A 15876-nucleotide genomic window follows, 5' to 3' on the forward strand; every position below is an offset into this window, starting at 1 on the left:
CTGGGAAGGAAACGAAAGAGGACAAAGGCTCCAAGTTCATCCAGGAGCCACCTGATGGCCAGCCCTGCTCCCTTTCCTGTCTGAGCTCTGGAACCAGCCATGTCCCCAGCTGGAAGCCCTGCTGTCAATACTCACCTTTCAGCAAGCAGCTCTAGGGGAGGGGTGCCCTGGTCCCAGCTTTTCACCATCCATGCTGTGTCAAAGGCTGCCAGGAAGCCTCGGGCACAGCCTGTGCCCATAGGCCAAAAGGGCTGGAGAAGAAAACATGCAAAACTCTGGTTGGTGCTAAAGATCCCCCCATCCCCCCAACACACACACACACCTCCTGCTATCCCATTCTATCCAGCACTCAGTGTCTGCTAAGCCTGTGCAAGGCACTGGAGGGAGTGTGGGGTGATAGGGCAGCTCCCTAGGATGCACCACAAACGCGTTTAGCTATGGCACAAAGTCCCACGTAGAGGGTGCTACGGCATAGGGACAGAGCAACTGCCCTGAGGCTCACAGGAGGCAAGGCAAATGTCCACCCTGGAGAGGGAGATGGAAATCGGGGGAACAGGGAAATGGGGAACAAAAGAGTTGCATTTGTGCTGATTTTAAAGAATGGGTATGATTCTAATCTTAATCTGCTCAAGAACAGCGTGGGCAGAGGCCTGGCGGAGGAACGGAGGAGTGGGAGCGTCACGAGACAGAATGCTGCGAAGGGAGACGGGGACAGAGCGGGGGCAGATCACAGCCCACACACCGTGGCGAGCTAAGCTCTAACGGAAGCGTCCCATGGGCACCCAGAGCCTGGTTTGGAATTTGACTCTTATTTGGGATAAACATTTTTTGCTTAGTGCTTACTTTAAAGATAAAAATGTAACCCTTCTGCAAACACTCAATCTGAGGATCCTTGCATGAGCTGATTCCCTGGGAAGCATTTTGAGCAGGGAGGCCATGGATGGAAACTGGGTTTTGGGGCCCACACGCCTTTTTGCATCCTCTACCATCTCCAGGCTGCAAGGCCTCCCCAAGTGAGGAAGGAGTTGTGGCCCAGCTGAGGGCATCCGTGTTCTGAAGAGGACAGCCCGTGAGGTCCAGGGCAGGGCCGGCTAGTTTTGTACTTTGGCAAAGAGGTCAGCCCGAAGAGCCCGGAGGCGGGAGAGGAGAGCAGAGCGAGCTCCCCTGGGCAGGCCAGGTGCAAGCCAGAGGCCGGGATGGGCTTGGCTGAGTCTGGGCCACCAGCAGGGAGCCTGTCCCTCCCCTGGCTGCGTGACAGCAGATGCTTCTGGCCACACCATAAGTGCAGGGATCCGTCTCCTACCAGGAATGGGACGTAGGGGTGGGGCTGAGGGGCCCAAATGCAGGCGCTACCTCAAGCAAGCTGTCGCCCACCAGGGCCACGAGCAGCTGGTGTGACTGGCGCTCGCGCACCAGGGCCGCGTTCTCTGAGGCGTACATGGAGGTGAAGTCGAACATGGCCACATCGGGCTGCCCGTAATGGTTCATAGCAAAGTCCAACGATGGCAGCTGGTAATTGGTGGCGAAATCTGCAGCCTCGCGGGCGTAGGAAAGCAGGTTGTCCTGGTTCACATTCTCTGCACACAGCAGCATCTCTGTGTCGATGTAGTCCTGCGGGGAGAGCAAGAGCCCAGTGCAGCAATCTGCCTCTGGGAAGGGCAAGCGTTCATACCCAAAAGGGTCTTCGCAAAAGGACTCGGAAGGGGTCTGTACAACAAAGCCGATCCAAACAGAGTATCAGGTCCAAAGAGATCAAGAGGAGCCAAGTCGGCCGTCTGTAAGGGTTAACAGAGCTGCGGTTACACATCACACTTGGCTTTGAGCTTCCTGGCATCCAAGGCAAAAGGGAAATGTGATACATGGCAGGGCTTTCCTTATCAGAAAGAAGGAAGCATAGAAATTCCTGGGGGAGGAGATTTTTTTTTTTTTTTCCTGGCACTAAATTCTAAAAGAATGATCTCACGTAGGAATTTTGACAGAGAACCTGGTGTTGTAACGGCCAGTTTACTCAATAAGGGCCTTGCGGTAAACGCGGGAGTGTATTTCATACGGCTGGTTCTTGTGATAACTTCCAGGAAAATTGAAGGACAAAGGAGCGAGCAAGTAATAGCGATTTTATAGCGGACTAAGCTAAACGAGAAAGATCCCGACATGCTGTGTTTAGTGGTCAAAGGCGACCAGAAGAGAAGTGGGTGCTTGCCAGAGCTCTCAAACCTCCTCTCCAGAACCAGTTCTCTCTTTCCTCGGCGGGCTCGGGCCGCGCACGGCTCTGCTTTGCTCTTGCGGTGCTAACTGTAAGGCTTCCCGCTCCCTGCTGGAGGAGGAGAGCCCTGGCTCCCAGGGGCAGGTCATCCGTCCCGGAGGGACGCTGGCAGTGACCTGTAGGACGCCTCCCAGAGTCTAATCTGCTTGTCATGTGGCTAAGAAACTAGACAGCTCTCTTCCCCAAAAGGTGACAGAGAAAGTGCAGATCCCAAGGGGCGGGGGGCCGGGGAGTGGGTGGGAACCAGTGTGTAAGGGCCCACACAGGCCTTGGGGTTATCTGGAGCATTAGGTCAGATCTACCTTTGCTGTTTATGGAGTAAATCTGGGCAAATTATCAAACTCTTTGGAGTTTCCATTTTCTCATTTGTGAAATGGGAATAACAAAATCCACTTCACACAGTGGGGACCGAAGGAAATCGGAGACAGAAAATCTCCAATCTGGTGCCTGACACGTGGGAAATGTTCAATGCATGGGAATTTCTGTCCCGTGTAATTCATGATGGCACCAACACAGCGTATGGTGAAACACATTCCTGGACCCACCCAAGGCACCGACAGGAGCATGTACCAAGGTCCTAGAAGGCACAGCCACACCCACAAGCACAGTCACCTACTGTGGCAATTTTCCTAATAGCCATGATTTCAAATACCTTGTTCCAGAAATTCTAATACGTTCACACCAAACTACGTCACCCCCGTTGCACCCGGCATTGACCCAGAAGCCCTCTGTCAGGCTGTCCCTCACTTCTCTTCTCTCATACCTCTTCCTACTGTCACACGACCAAGTTCCCTTGCTTAGCAGTGTGGAGAGGAGACCGGGACGGTGAACGGAGAGGTCCTGAAAATACCCCTCTTCAAAGCACATTCCCTCGGCTCCTCCGTGTGCCTCTAGGAAGATGCTGACCCAGGCAGGGAGGGGAAATGAGAGAGGACTTGCCATTCCCCTGGGAGCATGAGAGGAATGTTAATTTGAGTGGCTTGGGGTAGATGGCCCAGCTCCCAGCTATGCACATGCTACAGGGCTTGGCAGGACATGCGGAGACCCAAGGCCAGAGCTCCCGAACCAAATGGGCGTCCACCTCTCTGACGTCCAGCCTGTGGTCTATCATTTCTAGATGAGAATTCCCATCTGATGCCTAGAGGCCCCTCGGCACCAGCTTGGGAGATGCCCCTGGAGTCTGTGAGGGTAAGAAAAGCCTCGGTGAGGACACCCACAGGCCCGGGATCCGCTCCCAGATCTCCCGCAGTCACGATGGCTTCCGAGTGAGTCACGCTTGCCCACCTGCGCCGTGACGGGGGCCTGGGAGCGTGGAGGGGCTTTGACAACTGCTAAAGAGTTGAGTCACCATGAGAAACGTGTCGTGGCCTGGACAAGTGCCCTGGGATGCCCGGAGGGAACCCTGGTGTCCTAGAGGCTGGAGCACTCAGCCAGGGAAATAGGAAACCCATGTTCAACTGGGCCTGACTCCCCAGGGGTCCCCCTCTTTGCAAAGGTGTCCACTGTGCCTGCAACCCTGGACCCCAGATCGTCCTTCACTGCCTCCTGATGGAGGGGGAACTCTGGGAGGGATGCCTGGAGCAGAGGAAAGAAGGGGACACCACCCTGTGTCCCCCGGACTGGTCAGCCATGGAGGACCAGATGTTGAGACCCACCGCTCACACATCTGCTGGCTGTGCTCAGCCCGCTTCCTCCAACCCCCCATCCCACCATTCACAGCCTCCTGCCTGCAGCTCAGGCTCTCAGCAAGGACCTGAGCTGCACGGAGGAGGCCCAGGGGAGGGCTGGGTTACTAATGCCACCCGGCCGGCTGCCAGCACGATGTGGCGAGAGGACAGGCACATTCCCGTCCGACAAGCAACAATGAACGGTCACCACGCCGCCTGGGCGATAGGCTGACCTCCGGAGAGCGGGCTGACCTCGGATGGCATGATCCTTATCTTGAAGCACCAGGCCGTGGCCAGGACAGGAACAGAGGCTCTGGAAGGGTTCAGAAGCTTCTGACCAAAGAAGCTTCCAGCCCAGGGCCCTCTGCTCCATGTGCTGCTTCCTTCCAGCCTTGTACACTGTTTAAGCATGAAGACGCGAAGGCAGGAAACGGAGGCCAGGAAGCCGGCGGCACAAAAAAGCAGGTGTCCCAACCAGAAGTCATAGGGGGCATCTATAAACCCCCCTAAAGGCGCCAGCTCTGGGCCCGTGGCTCTGTATACATTTTCTCATTTACTCCTGCAAACGAGTCTTTCAGACAGAAACCATTATTCCCAGTCTGCACAGAAGCAGACTGAAGCTGGGATGAGTTGAGCCTCATAGTCATGGTCCTGAGTTAATCCGTGGCAGAGCCAAGATTCCTGTGGAGCCTTTGACCGTGAGAGCAGAGAGCTCCCGGGCACACCACGACCAGAGGGCCACAGAGGGACTTGTGAGCACAAGTGAATGCTGTGTCCATGTCCCACCAGGACAAGGAGCCCCCCATCGGCCTCCAAATGACAGACCTCCCCGAAACGGGGGCAGGGTTGAATGAGGTGCGGGGGAAGGAAAAGCTCCACCCACGTCTTGGGGTCAAAGGGTTATGCTAACACCCGGGTGAGGCTCTCCGCCCCCACCCCACAGCTCTCTGCAGAGACACGTCTGCGTGTACGGGTGTGGGCCGCCCCATTCCATACTCACAGCAGCACGGATAGAAGGAGAGCTGTGGGAGGTGGTTCGTGCCTGCCCCCCTCACCCCGCCCTTGCTCAGTTTCTGGCCAGACAGACAGCATCTGCTCCTGCACTTGCTAGGTCACCAGGGGAAAGTCAGTTAGGACATCGTGGCCAAGAGATACCTACGTTGATGATGACACCTTTGTCAAGCAGGCTCTGCTTCTTGGCGGTCATGACAAAATAGTGGGTGCAGTCCTTGTAGTAAACAATGTTCTCGAGGTCAATCCCTGCAAAGAGAAGCGGGCATGGACTCAATTTTCCTCCCTCGGTACCTTCTGTGTGCCAGGAGCTCGCCATTGCCACGTTGCTCATGTGAGGGAAGGTTTTAAGACATACAAGGCTGGAAAACACAACACTAAGGGCAAGGATTTACCCAAATCCACTCAGCTGGATTTTATAGTCCCACTAAGACATTATCTGTGTGTGTGTGTAAGTGTGTGTTTTAAAGATTTATTTATTTGAAAGAGAGCAAGAGAGCACATGAGCATGAGCAGGGGGAGGGGCAGAGGGAGAGGGAGAGAGAATATCCTCAAGCAGACTCCTTGCTGGGCACGGAGCCCAGGACCCTGAGATCTGGGCCCGTGGCTCTATATACATTTTCTCATTTACTCCTGAAAACGAGTCTTTTCTGAGCCGAAATCAAGAGTCAGCTGCTTAAGGGACCGAGCCACTCAGGCGCCCTGAAGATACTACGTGGGTTTTTTTTTTTTTAATTGAGATATAATTGACATGTAACATGGTGTCAGTTTAAGGTGTACAAAATTTTGATTTGATATATTTGTATGCTGCAATATGATTAAAGCACTTAAAAAAAATGGGCAGCCCGAGTGGCTCAGTGGTTTAGCGCCTGCCTTTGGCCCAGGGCATGATCCTGGAGACCTGGGATTGAGTCCCATGTCAGGCTCCCTGCATGGAGCCTGCTTCTCCCTCTGCCTGTGTCTCTGCCTCTCTCTCTCTCTCTCTGTGTCTCTCATGAATGGATAAATAAAATCTTTAAAAAGAAAACAAACCCTCAAGTGCATAGGTGCCATGGACCAGTATTTCCAAATTAGAGCTAAGTGTTGCAAAAGGGCCAAGAGCTGTCTGTGGCATGGCAGCAAAGGAACAACAGAGCCAGGATTTGAACCCCAGTCTGCCTAAGTCCCATCCACCATGCTCCCCATGCGGCCAGAGATCCAAAGAGTTGTGTGAATTCCCCCAAGACTGTGCTAAGTGGTGTTTCCACTAGTCCCTGGTGTGTGGAGAAACCCAGATACCCTTGCAGGAGCAGCTCAGTTTAGAGGGCTGGGTTGTATGACTTTGCACTTTCCAGCAATTGCAAAAACACTTTATAGACTAGGTTTCTGCCTTTGAAAAAAAAACCACTGTGACAGCTTAGCTCGGTGGTTTTCAAAGGGGCCCTCCTGGCCTGAGGCATCAGCATCACCTGAGAACCTAGAATTGCATGTGATCAGGGCCCCACTCTGGACCTCCTAAATCAGACACTCAGAGGGTAGGCCCAGCGCTCTGCACTTTGACAAGCCTTACAGGTGATTCTGATGCGTGTGCCAGTTTGCGAACCGCTGGCTTAGCTTTCTCAGAAAAGGAGAGAAAGAAACAGAGACATAACAACCTATTAGCAGTCAACAGAGGTGTGCTGGGTAACCCTGGGTACCCCTTTATCACTGCTATATCGGAAAAAGCCATCAATGCAGAGGGCCCCCCAGAGAATGGGAGGAAATTCATCATTGTTGCCGTGTAAGGGGCACTATGAAACAATAGCCAAAGGTGACCATCCCAGCAAAATTTAAAGGAAACTCATCGAAACGTTTGGAAAAATACACTCAATGTCCTGTCATAATTCATATTTGGTGCTTTATCAAAGTATTTGTTTTCTTAGTTTTTGAGAGGAAGGGAGGGTGGGGCTAATTCTTAAATCATTCAGAACATTATACACTGAAAGAAAATACTCTCATAAGTTCACGCCACCGTGGTGAAGCTCAGAGGGTCACACGATGGGCACACATCGTAGTGGCCAGGGAGGGGCACCGTCTGGCTCAGTAAGGAGTCCTGTTCCTAGAAAACCAGCTAGAAATACTCCAACAGGAGCAGTTTTCTCTGTAGTGGTGAATAACTGAAAGGTCTAAATCAGAGGCCAGACAGTAAATATGTCGGGCTTTGCGAGCCATCTGGGCCCCATCAGCTCACGGGGGAGCAGCCACAGGAACGGGCATGACTGTGTGCCAATAAGCTTCCCTTTATGGACGCTGAAACTTGAATTTCATATAACTTTCAATTTGTCTTAAAATACTCTCTTCTCTTCAGCCATTCCAAAATATTAAAGCCATTCTCAGCTTGAAGGCAATCCGAACCCATGTGGCCAACCACGGTTTGGCAGCCAATTGGTGTATGTTCAGTGACATACACCCACTTCATGAGCTATTCTGCAGCCTGCAAAACTGACCATCCGAAGGACTCGGCTTCCATGTGGGCAATATTTACAATGTGATGCCGAATGAGAAAACCTGAATCACAAAGAGTATGGACGCTCTGCTAAGAACTGGAGCCACGTAAAAAGGGATGGTGATGGTACAGGTGGACAGTTGCTGGAAAGCAGGATATGGGCATGAGGACTATTTCTGTGCTAGGTGATGCTAAGGTGTGGATGATTTATTTCTAGTATAAACGTTTTAGAGGCACCTGGCTGACTCAGTCGGTTGAGCGTCTGACTCCTGGTTTCAGGTCAGGTCATGACCTCAGGGTCCCAGGATCGAGCCCTGCATCAGGCTCCATGCTCAGGGTGGAGTCCACTTGAGATTCTTTCCCTCCCACTTCGCCCCCGCCCCGCCCTCCCGCGCCCTGCTCCTCCCCTCACTCACACACCTGTGCTCTCTCTAAAAATAAAATATTTAAAAATTCTTATTTTTTAAAATTTCTCCTTTTAAGGAGAAATATAGATTTAAAAATCAGGTTAAAAGAAGAATCTGGAATTTACTTAATTGGGAGCAAGATTTCTTCTCGCTTTCTCCTTGCTGTGCTTTACTTCTCTCTACCATCTTTCTGACTGCCTGATGTGAGACTTGTTTGTTGACAGTCTCCCCCCCATAGAACATAAGCTCCAAGAGAGGGGTCTTGTTTGGCCCACTGCTCTTTCTCAGGCCTTTGAGCAGCATCTGGCACATAGTAGGCAGTCGGTAAATATTTGTTGGGTAAATGAATGAGTATCTTCTTTCCTCAAGGCCCATGGCTGTGGGACAACTGAGGCTGTGGGCTGAGTACAGGTTCCTTGGGTATCCCTGATGGGAAAGGGCAGCTGGCACACTGCACAGAAGAACCTACACTTCTTCAGGGACCAAGTACAGGTTACTGGCTCCCTCCTCAGAGGGCTCCCTGAAGCTCAGACATAGACTGACCTCCCTGCATTAGGATGGTTTATCTGGGGGTCCATCACTGGACAAGGAGCTACTTGGAGAGGGGATCATGTCAACCTCAACTCTGTATCCCATGATACTCAATATTGGCACACAAGGGCCACTGAATAAATGCTGATTGAGTAAATAAATCTGTATCCATTTTCAGGCACAACATCCAGAACTTTCCCCAGAGAATCTCTCTTGTCCTTGAAAGAATCCTGCCAAGTTCTATCCTAAGAAGTCCTCACTTTCACTTTATCAGAGTGAGTCTCCCAACGCCCAGCCTGGACGATGGCCTGCTTTGGAGAAAAGTGAAGGTCCCACCTGTTTCTTCTTTAAGGTCCTGAAAAAATTTCTGGTTGAAGATGAAAGCCACACCACTAATCTCTTCCACCTTGGCCTCAGCTGTGCTGTTTCTGTTTATGAAGTTGGCGGTGATGGCAATAGCCAACTTCCCACGGAATTCTTTCCTTCTGAACCCTGCATGAGGAAAAAGGAAAAAAGGGAGTCTTTCTTCTGCTTTTGGTGTGAAAACTGAGAAAGATTACCGAGGAAGCTATTCTCAGATGCCTCACAGGCCTGTGAACTCAGAATCCTACGCCTCTGGAGAAGAGGGACAGGTGGAAATGCCAAGGTTTGTCCCTGGGGAAGAAACAGGTCACCAGAGGCCTCAGTCAGCGGGACTTTTTCCGTTCCTAAAATCTATAGGACCAATTATTCGGCTTAGGCTTGTACAAACAAAAGGCCAAAGTGATCTTCCCAGTAGGCTCATCCTGTTAAAGACTTGTTAGGCACGGTTGCTAGGCACCCTCATGACACACGCACTTTGAACTTCTAGGATTAAAACTATGTTGTTAGTATTTTTCATGTATTCCTCTCTCTGAAAAGTAGGACCATGAGACTGAATTCCTGTGGGATGGGGATTTTAACAAATTTTCTATTTCTAGTCTCCAGTGACTGGCACTTAGTCGACACTCAATAAATACATAATGAGCAAACAAAATTCTAACTTGCAATTGATGTAATACAATGATTCCATGGGGTTCTTCCAGTTGTCGATGGTTTCCATTAATGCTTTTTAATGGCGGTCACACTTAAATGGAGCATCTTCCGCCAATCCCCTTTCTTTGTAGCATCTGGCTATCCCACAGTCCTGACTCTTCCTCTGCCCCAGACACTGTTGTCTACTTTGCTTAACTCAAGGCACTCATCACAAGGGCGGGCTCGCTGGCCATGCCTTTGTCTCCAGCCTCCTCCGGGAACTCGCCCCACATTTGCTCACCACATACTCAGACCTCATGCTGATCCCCAAACTTTTCTGCCAAAAATCCCTGTGACTGGAAACCTTGTTTTTTTTTTTTTTTCTCAATATCTCCTCCTTAAGTCATTCTTCATTAGACTTTTATCAAAATGGTCAGAAATGGCCATTATTGTCTAGTCAAGTATTTCTTAATTGGGAGTGACCTTGGCCCCCAGAGGGCATTTTGGCAATGCATGGAGACATTTCTGGTTGCTACAGCTGGGAGGGTGATGCTCTTGGGGTCTAGTGGGGAGAGGCCAGGGATGCCACTAAGCATCCTATTGTGCACAGGACAGAGAATGATCTGTCCCCAAATGTCAACAGTGCCAATATAGAAAAACCCTGCTCTAGTCTATTTACTTGGTGCTAAGCTGCCTAAATAGCTCTCTTTCTTCTTACCCTTCTTTTCTTGTCCACAAAATGCCTAAATGCCTATACTCAGGCAGGGTACGGATTTTGGATTGGCAAATATTCAGACTCACGGTTTTACCAAACCACCAAAATGGCCTCATAAATTCTGACAGCACAACATCCAGGTTAGCAGCTTAAAAAGGTCTTTGTCAGATATTGGTTATTGATCGTAGGGGTTAGGCAAGTACAGGGATGGAGGAGAAGAGAGAGGTACAAACGTGAGAAAAGGGCCCCGGTGGCACAGCAGGTGGGTAGAGCCCAACTAGGCAGCCCACACCTCCGGAGTCCTCCAACATCAGCCTTCTTTCAGGGAGTGTGTTCTGTCCTCAGAGGAGGTACCCTCCCAGGCAGACAGCCACAGCCTGCAGCCCTCGAGCAGGGCAAGCTTGAAGAGGAGGTCTAGTTGTCAATCTAAGAGATGCCATGTGGAACCACTTTGTCCAGTCTGTAGTCTGGCATTAATACAGTTAGTGCAAATTAGTACAACCTCTGCATCAATTAATCTTTGTGGGAGGGGCAGCCCGGGTGGCTCAGTGGTTTAGTGCCGCCTTCAGCCCAGGGCCTGATCCTGGGGGCCCAGGATCGAGTCCCACATCAGGCTCCCTGCATGGAGTCTGCTTCTCCTTCTACCTGTGTCTCTGCCTCTCTCTCTCTCTCTCTCTGTGTCTCTATGAATGAATAAATAAAATCTTTTAAAAAAAAAAAAAATGTTTGCGGGAGGGGTTAGGTGATTGAAGGCGCTTCTGGCAGGGGCATTCCTCTCCCAACCTGACCAGATCTTATTCTAAGAAGACACGTTCTACTTCCAGCTTCAGAACTCAGAGAAGCACAGTTTTGCACCTTGACAGTCTGGGAAAAACTTAGCCTACTGCCCAGCGGTGAGTGTGCTTAAAAGTTACAAAAAGAGATGGGCTCCTCCTTCTGAAGTATGACACATGACAGTAAAAAAGAATACCGCTGAGGATATAAGAATGGTTGTCTTAGATGAAGTAGACATGAAAGCACTTAGTACCATGCATTGCACGTTGACAGGTGCTCAATAAACGTATGTTGACTTTTAATTTCCATGACACTCTATAAAGCAGTTTTACATATGAGTCCTTTCCTAGTCCTCATGACGATGCTCTGAGAAGATCCTATTATCTACATTTTACAGGTGGGAAACCTGATGTTCAGAGACCATTAAATGCCTGCCCTCTAAATGCTCAGCCTCAGGCATGGCAGGACAGTCTGCCCTTCTCTCAAGGCCCACATCTGGCTTTGGCACCTGCCATCTTGTTCCCACTCTGTACCCACCGCTCCCAACGCCCCACCAATTCCTCAGCTCCAAGAAGAAGAGTCTTCACCTTCCAGGGTGTTCCTGCGGCCGTCAGCACCAATGATGACATCAAACTCAAAGTCCGACAGCGGGTGGTCCGCAGGGAGAAAGTCTGCCCGCCAGCCGATTTCTACCAGAGCAGAAAAATGATTTGAGTTGGCAGACAAAGGTGGGAGGCCCTTCAGGGGCGGCCAGGAAAAGGGGCAATACCACTAGGTGGAGGCCCCCCAGACAAAGCTGCCAGAGGAAAGATCTAGAGTTATCCTAGACCACATTCTCATCTAGAATCCTTCTGGCTTTAATACCAGTTCAGTCTAGGACAAGGTAAACCAGCAGCCCCAGCCCCAGCCCCATGCCTGACTTAACTGCTTTCTCTAAAGGCTGAGAGTCTATCCTCAATGACTCTGGAGCCAGTCTCACTTGAACCCCATTGGTCTCGGTGTATTCTATCAAAGCCAGTTTGAATTCCCACTTCATTACGCTCAAAACCTTCTGTGGGGCAGCCCACGGCCTTCGATGAGAACATCTCCAGGTAAGACCTTGCTGGTCACCCGTAATTGGGTTTGAAAAAAGGTTACGGGCACACAAATCTCTGGAAGTTCATTAACAGATGCTGTCCTGCTACAAGAGCCACCTAACACCTCTCCTACTAAACTCTGAAGTATTCTGGGCCGAGGACAGGAGAGGCCAGAGTTGTAATGAGCACGTGAAGCTCTGAGGTCTCCAACACTAACCTGCCCTAACTAAAAGCCCTGCCCAGGCAGCAGCAGCATTTGATAATAAATAGGATGTAGAGGCATCATGAACAAACTCTCTGCCCGTGGTGCGTGTGAGATCGGCATTTATGTAAACATACCAAAAGGGAAAAAAATTACTAAATAATAAGACATCTATAAATAAATAAATAAATAAATAAATGACATATCCACAATGGGGTGAATGCTGTGGTTTGTAAATTATATTTCAGTAAGGCTTAAAAATATTATGTACCAAATAACATCATGAGTACTTATCTCGTATTTGTTCTAGAAGCTTCACTTTTTTAAAAAAAATTGGGTTTTAAAATATCATGTGGGTATAAGCGTATCCACATCTCTGAGTGTGTTCCCACACAGCATGAAGAGCATAGGAATGAACTTCATCAAACAAACAAATCTAGCTCTTCTATTCTAATTACCCATCACTTCACTTGTCAAAGTGCCACCTCTCAGTGACAGGGTAACCAAATTATAGGTTTCCTGACTTAATCCTCCGGGAAAAGCAGCACAAGCCTACAGTGACAGCCTTGGTCAGAAAAGGCAAAATCATCCTGTGATGGATTCATGCCAAACAGCTCCCAACAAGAATAACTCTTACAGGAACATCCTCTAGGAGCTACAAATGCGATTTCCATTTCGCAATATCTGACTTCTAGACAGAAAAGGAAAAATTATACTGTACTTTGATTTTCTTGATCTTCAGGTGGTTCTAGAACCTTTACAAACTCCACATTCACATGGATTTCAACTCCCAGCATCAGGGCCACTTTGAATAGGATCAGCTGCAACTGACGAATGCCTGTTGGAAAGGAAAGGGGGAAGAGAAAAAGTGTCAGGAGCAATGCTTGAGCACCTTCTGCATACAGGGTACTATATAGTCGCAGCTCAGGAATCTCTGAGCACAGCACTGTACCAACCGTGATTACTATAAGAACTAATTATGTGGTAACCACTCAGGGTTTTCTCACTTAACCCTTATTGTGACCTGTTGGGATAATTATTCCCATTTTATAGATGAGATGTTGAGGCTCTGTAAGGTGAAGTGACTTGCTGAAGGTCATACAGCAGCAAAACTAGAATGAGGACCAAGATCTGTCTGATTCCAAGACTGTGCTCTAGCATTTAGAAAATGCTATAATGATGGAGGCTCTCCCTTCCCTGCCTCCTCCCTGAGATGGGCTACAGGTCTGATGCAGTAAAGACAGAAAGAAGAGTAGACCTAGACACTCATGGCCACCAGTCAAATCAGTGACAAAATGGCTCATTTGGTAGAGAACTGGGCCTAAGCTCTTAGCCATCCAGGGGCAGGGGCAGGTGGGGAATCCTCTCCATAGAGCTGGACTCATGGTAATTCGCCTCCTACCCACTTTCCTAAACTCCCCCCAACAAGTGGTACCACCTCATTCCTCTACCTCGTCCCCACACATTTAGCACATGGGTATGCCTCCAAATATTTTTTTTTTGTAGAGCAAGAAACTTTCTGGGAATCCCTCTGTATTTTGTGAGCTTTGTTCACTTAACATTTATTGAGCATCTACAATGGGCTAGGTGCCATGGTTGGCACAGAGACACAGAACTCACTCCAGGGGAGGAAACACAGGTGGAGAGGCTAGGGCAGGCCAGGGAGGTGGCAGAGGGAAGTGGAAGGACAGAGCCTGAGCTGCCATCCTGGAAGCCTAGAGAGTACTAAATCCCACAGATGGAGATGACTGCAAGGTTAGGCGGCTTCTGGGGGTGGGAATCTCAGTGACCATCACCCTCACAGGGCGGTGGGGGAAGAAATCAGATCCAATGGAATGGGACACATAGACAAAGCCTACGTCCCCTGTTTCTAGAATAAATGCTTTGTAATAGAAAAAGATAAAGGCAATAGCAGAGGGTGGAGGGGTAGTGAGGTAAGGGGCAGGAGAGCAGGAGGGAGCAGAGGGGCTGAGCAGCCACCTCTGCCTGGGACACAGGGCGAGGGGAAGAAACAGGTCCTGGATGGAGGCGAGTGCAGGAGGAAGGAGAGGGGCCAGGAGTGCCAGCCAGTGGCTTCTCCTCCCCAGATCGCAGGAGGCAGGCCATCTGCTCGGGAGGAGGAGGCTGTGGTGGAGGTTTGGAGCAGCCGCCTGGGAACTGGAGGAGGATGCTGGCACAGGACAGTCGGGAACTGCTGAGCAGTGCTGGGGGCTGGGGCACAGCTGGGGCTGGGGACCAGGATGGGTCTGAAAGGAAGCCAGCCCCCCTCCTGCCCGGAAACAGGCCGAGGCAGAGGCCTGGCCACTCCTCATCATTCCAAGGTTCCTAATCTATCTTGCTCCAGCACATGGTAGATGTTGAAAAAATTTGCCCTGCCTCCTTTCTCACAGGCAATGGAATCGCTCTGGTCAACGAGCACCCTGAATATTGGGATCCCAGATCCAGAGTCCTGCCAGTATTTCTGTGCAGTGGGGTTTTCCCAAGAACTAGGGGTTAAATAGGAGCCCCACCAGTGGAGCAGAGAGGGGCTCTGGGCCAGCGGGGAAGGCAGCCTGACAGACTGCGGGCCCTCACAAGGCGCCCCTGGTGCCCAGCTCTGCCTCTCAGGAGGGCTTGTTGAGAAAGTGGTGCTCGATGCTGTAGTTCTGAATTGGTAACATGCATTCTTCTGTGGGTGGTAGAGAATATCCCGAAAGCTGACACTGCAGCCTTCTGGGCAAACCCAATTTTCTTTCCAATGCACTCCTAGGATTTTCTCATCCCAGAGTGGGAATAAAGTCTGGGGCCATTGCTGATCGGTTCCCCTGTAGCTGTGACTAAATTACACCCTTTGTGGCTGACCACCGTCTCCAGTCATTCCTCTGAGTCCCACGCCCTTTCCCATCGGTTCCAGTCCTCATGAGAACGTGGCTCACAGGGCTCTCCTCCCACCCACGGGTTGAGACTGCAGCTCTGAAATCTAAAGCTGGGGACCCTGGCTGCATCTGGCTCACTGTACACCAAATGGACACAAAGCATTTTCCGAGTACCTACTACCGGCCAGGCATGGTGATGAGCACATCACAAACTTGACCTCACTTGATCCTCTCAGCAGTCCTGGGAGGCAGGCATTCATCACGTGAATGGAGACCAAAGCTGGGTCTGTGTGTCAAGCACTCTTTTATACCCTGGAGACCCTCTAGTGAACAAGACATGCCACAGGCCCCGACCTCGTGGTAGTTACAGCTCAGTGGGGCACACGTAGCACAGAGCCGGCATAAGGCACAAAGCAGGCCCTTTGGGAAATGTCTACCAGTTGAATGAATGGATCCCCCAGCGACTTGTAAGCTGGAACATCCCAGAGGCTCCTCAATGTGTAGAGATGTGCCCTACCCAGAGTCAGCCCCATCCCTGAACAGGGTGCCACCACTGGTTCTACTCACTGATGTGGTCAATGGAGCCAGCGCAGAACTTCCCATAGAACTTCTTGGCCCCCAGGCCCCGTAGGTCATGGATGGTGAAAGGCCAGAGGTGTAGCACATTGTTCCTGGAGAAGGTGTCTCTCTTCTCCACCACAACCACTTTGGCCCCTAGGTAGGCAAGTTCAATGGCAGTGCGCAAACCACATGGTCCTCCTCCAATGATGAGACACTGCAAGAAGTAAGAGAGGAGAGAGATGTTCGGTGGCCTCTAGCACTGTGACACAAACCCCTAGTCAATAGCTAACTGGTTTGCTCAAATCAACCAGCAAATACAAACCAAGTACCTGTTAGGACCTGCCATTCATCCACTCA

The 15876-nt window shown here is 50.5% G+C and overlaps 1 protein-coding gene across 14 annotated transcripts in view; it reads right to left on the reverse strand.

Moving 5' to 3' along the window:
• Window positions 1-15876, reverse strand: part of LOC112927059 (F-actin-monooxygenase MICAL2) — a 136402-nt gene that overhangs the window by 38135 nt on the left and 82391 nt on the right. For all 14 annotated transcript variants that reach the window (XM_072725657.1, XM_072725656.1, XM_072725647.1 and 11 more), the window contains exons 3-9: window positions 15526-15733; window positions 12825-12941; window positions 11413-11514; window positions 8680-8835; window positions 5090-5190; window positions 1354-1611; window positions 136-251 (exon numbers count right to left, since the gene is read on the reverse strand). In XM_072725657.1, the coding sequence (XP_072581758.1) occupies window positions 136-251; window positions 1354-1611; window positions 5090-5190; window positions 8680-8835; window positions 11413-11514; window positions 12825-12941; window positions 15526-15733 (1058 nt within the window). The remainder of the gene's footprint in view (window positions 1-135; window positions 252-1353; window positions 1612-5089; window positions 5191-8679; window positions 8836-11412; window positions 11515-12824; window positions 12942-15525; window positions 15734-15876) is intronic.

Source organism: Vulpes vulpes, chromosome 11 (genome assembly GCF_048418805.1).
Source record: "Vulpes vulpes isolate BD-2025 chromosome 11, VulVul3, whole genome shotgun sequence".
In the NCBI taxonomy this organism is placed as follows: domain Eukaryota; kingdom Metazoa; phylum Chordata; class Mammalia; order Carnivora; family Canidae; genus Vulpes; species Vulpes vulpes.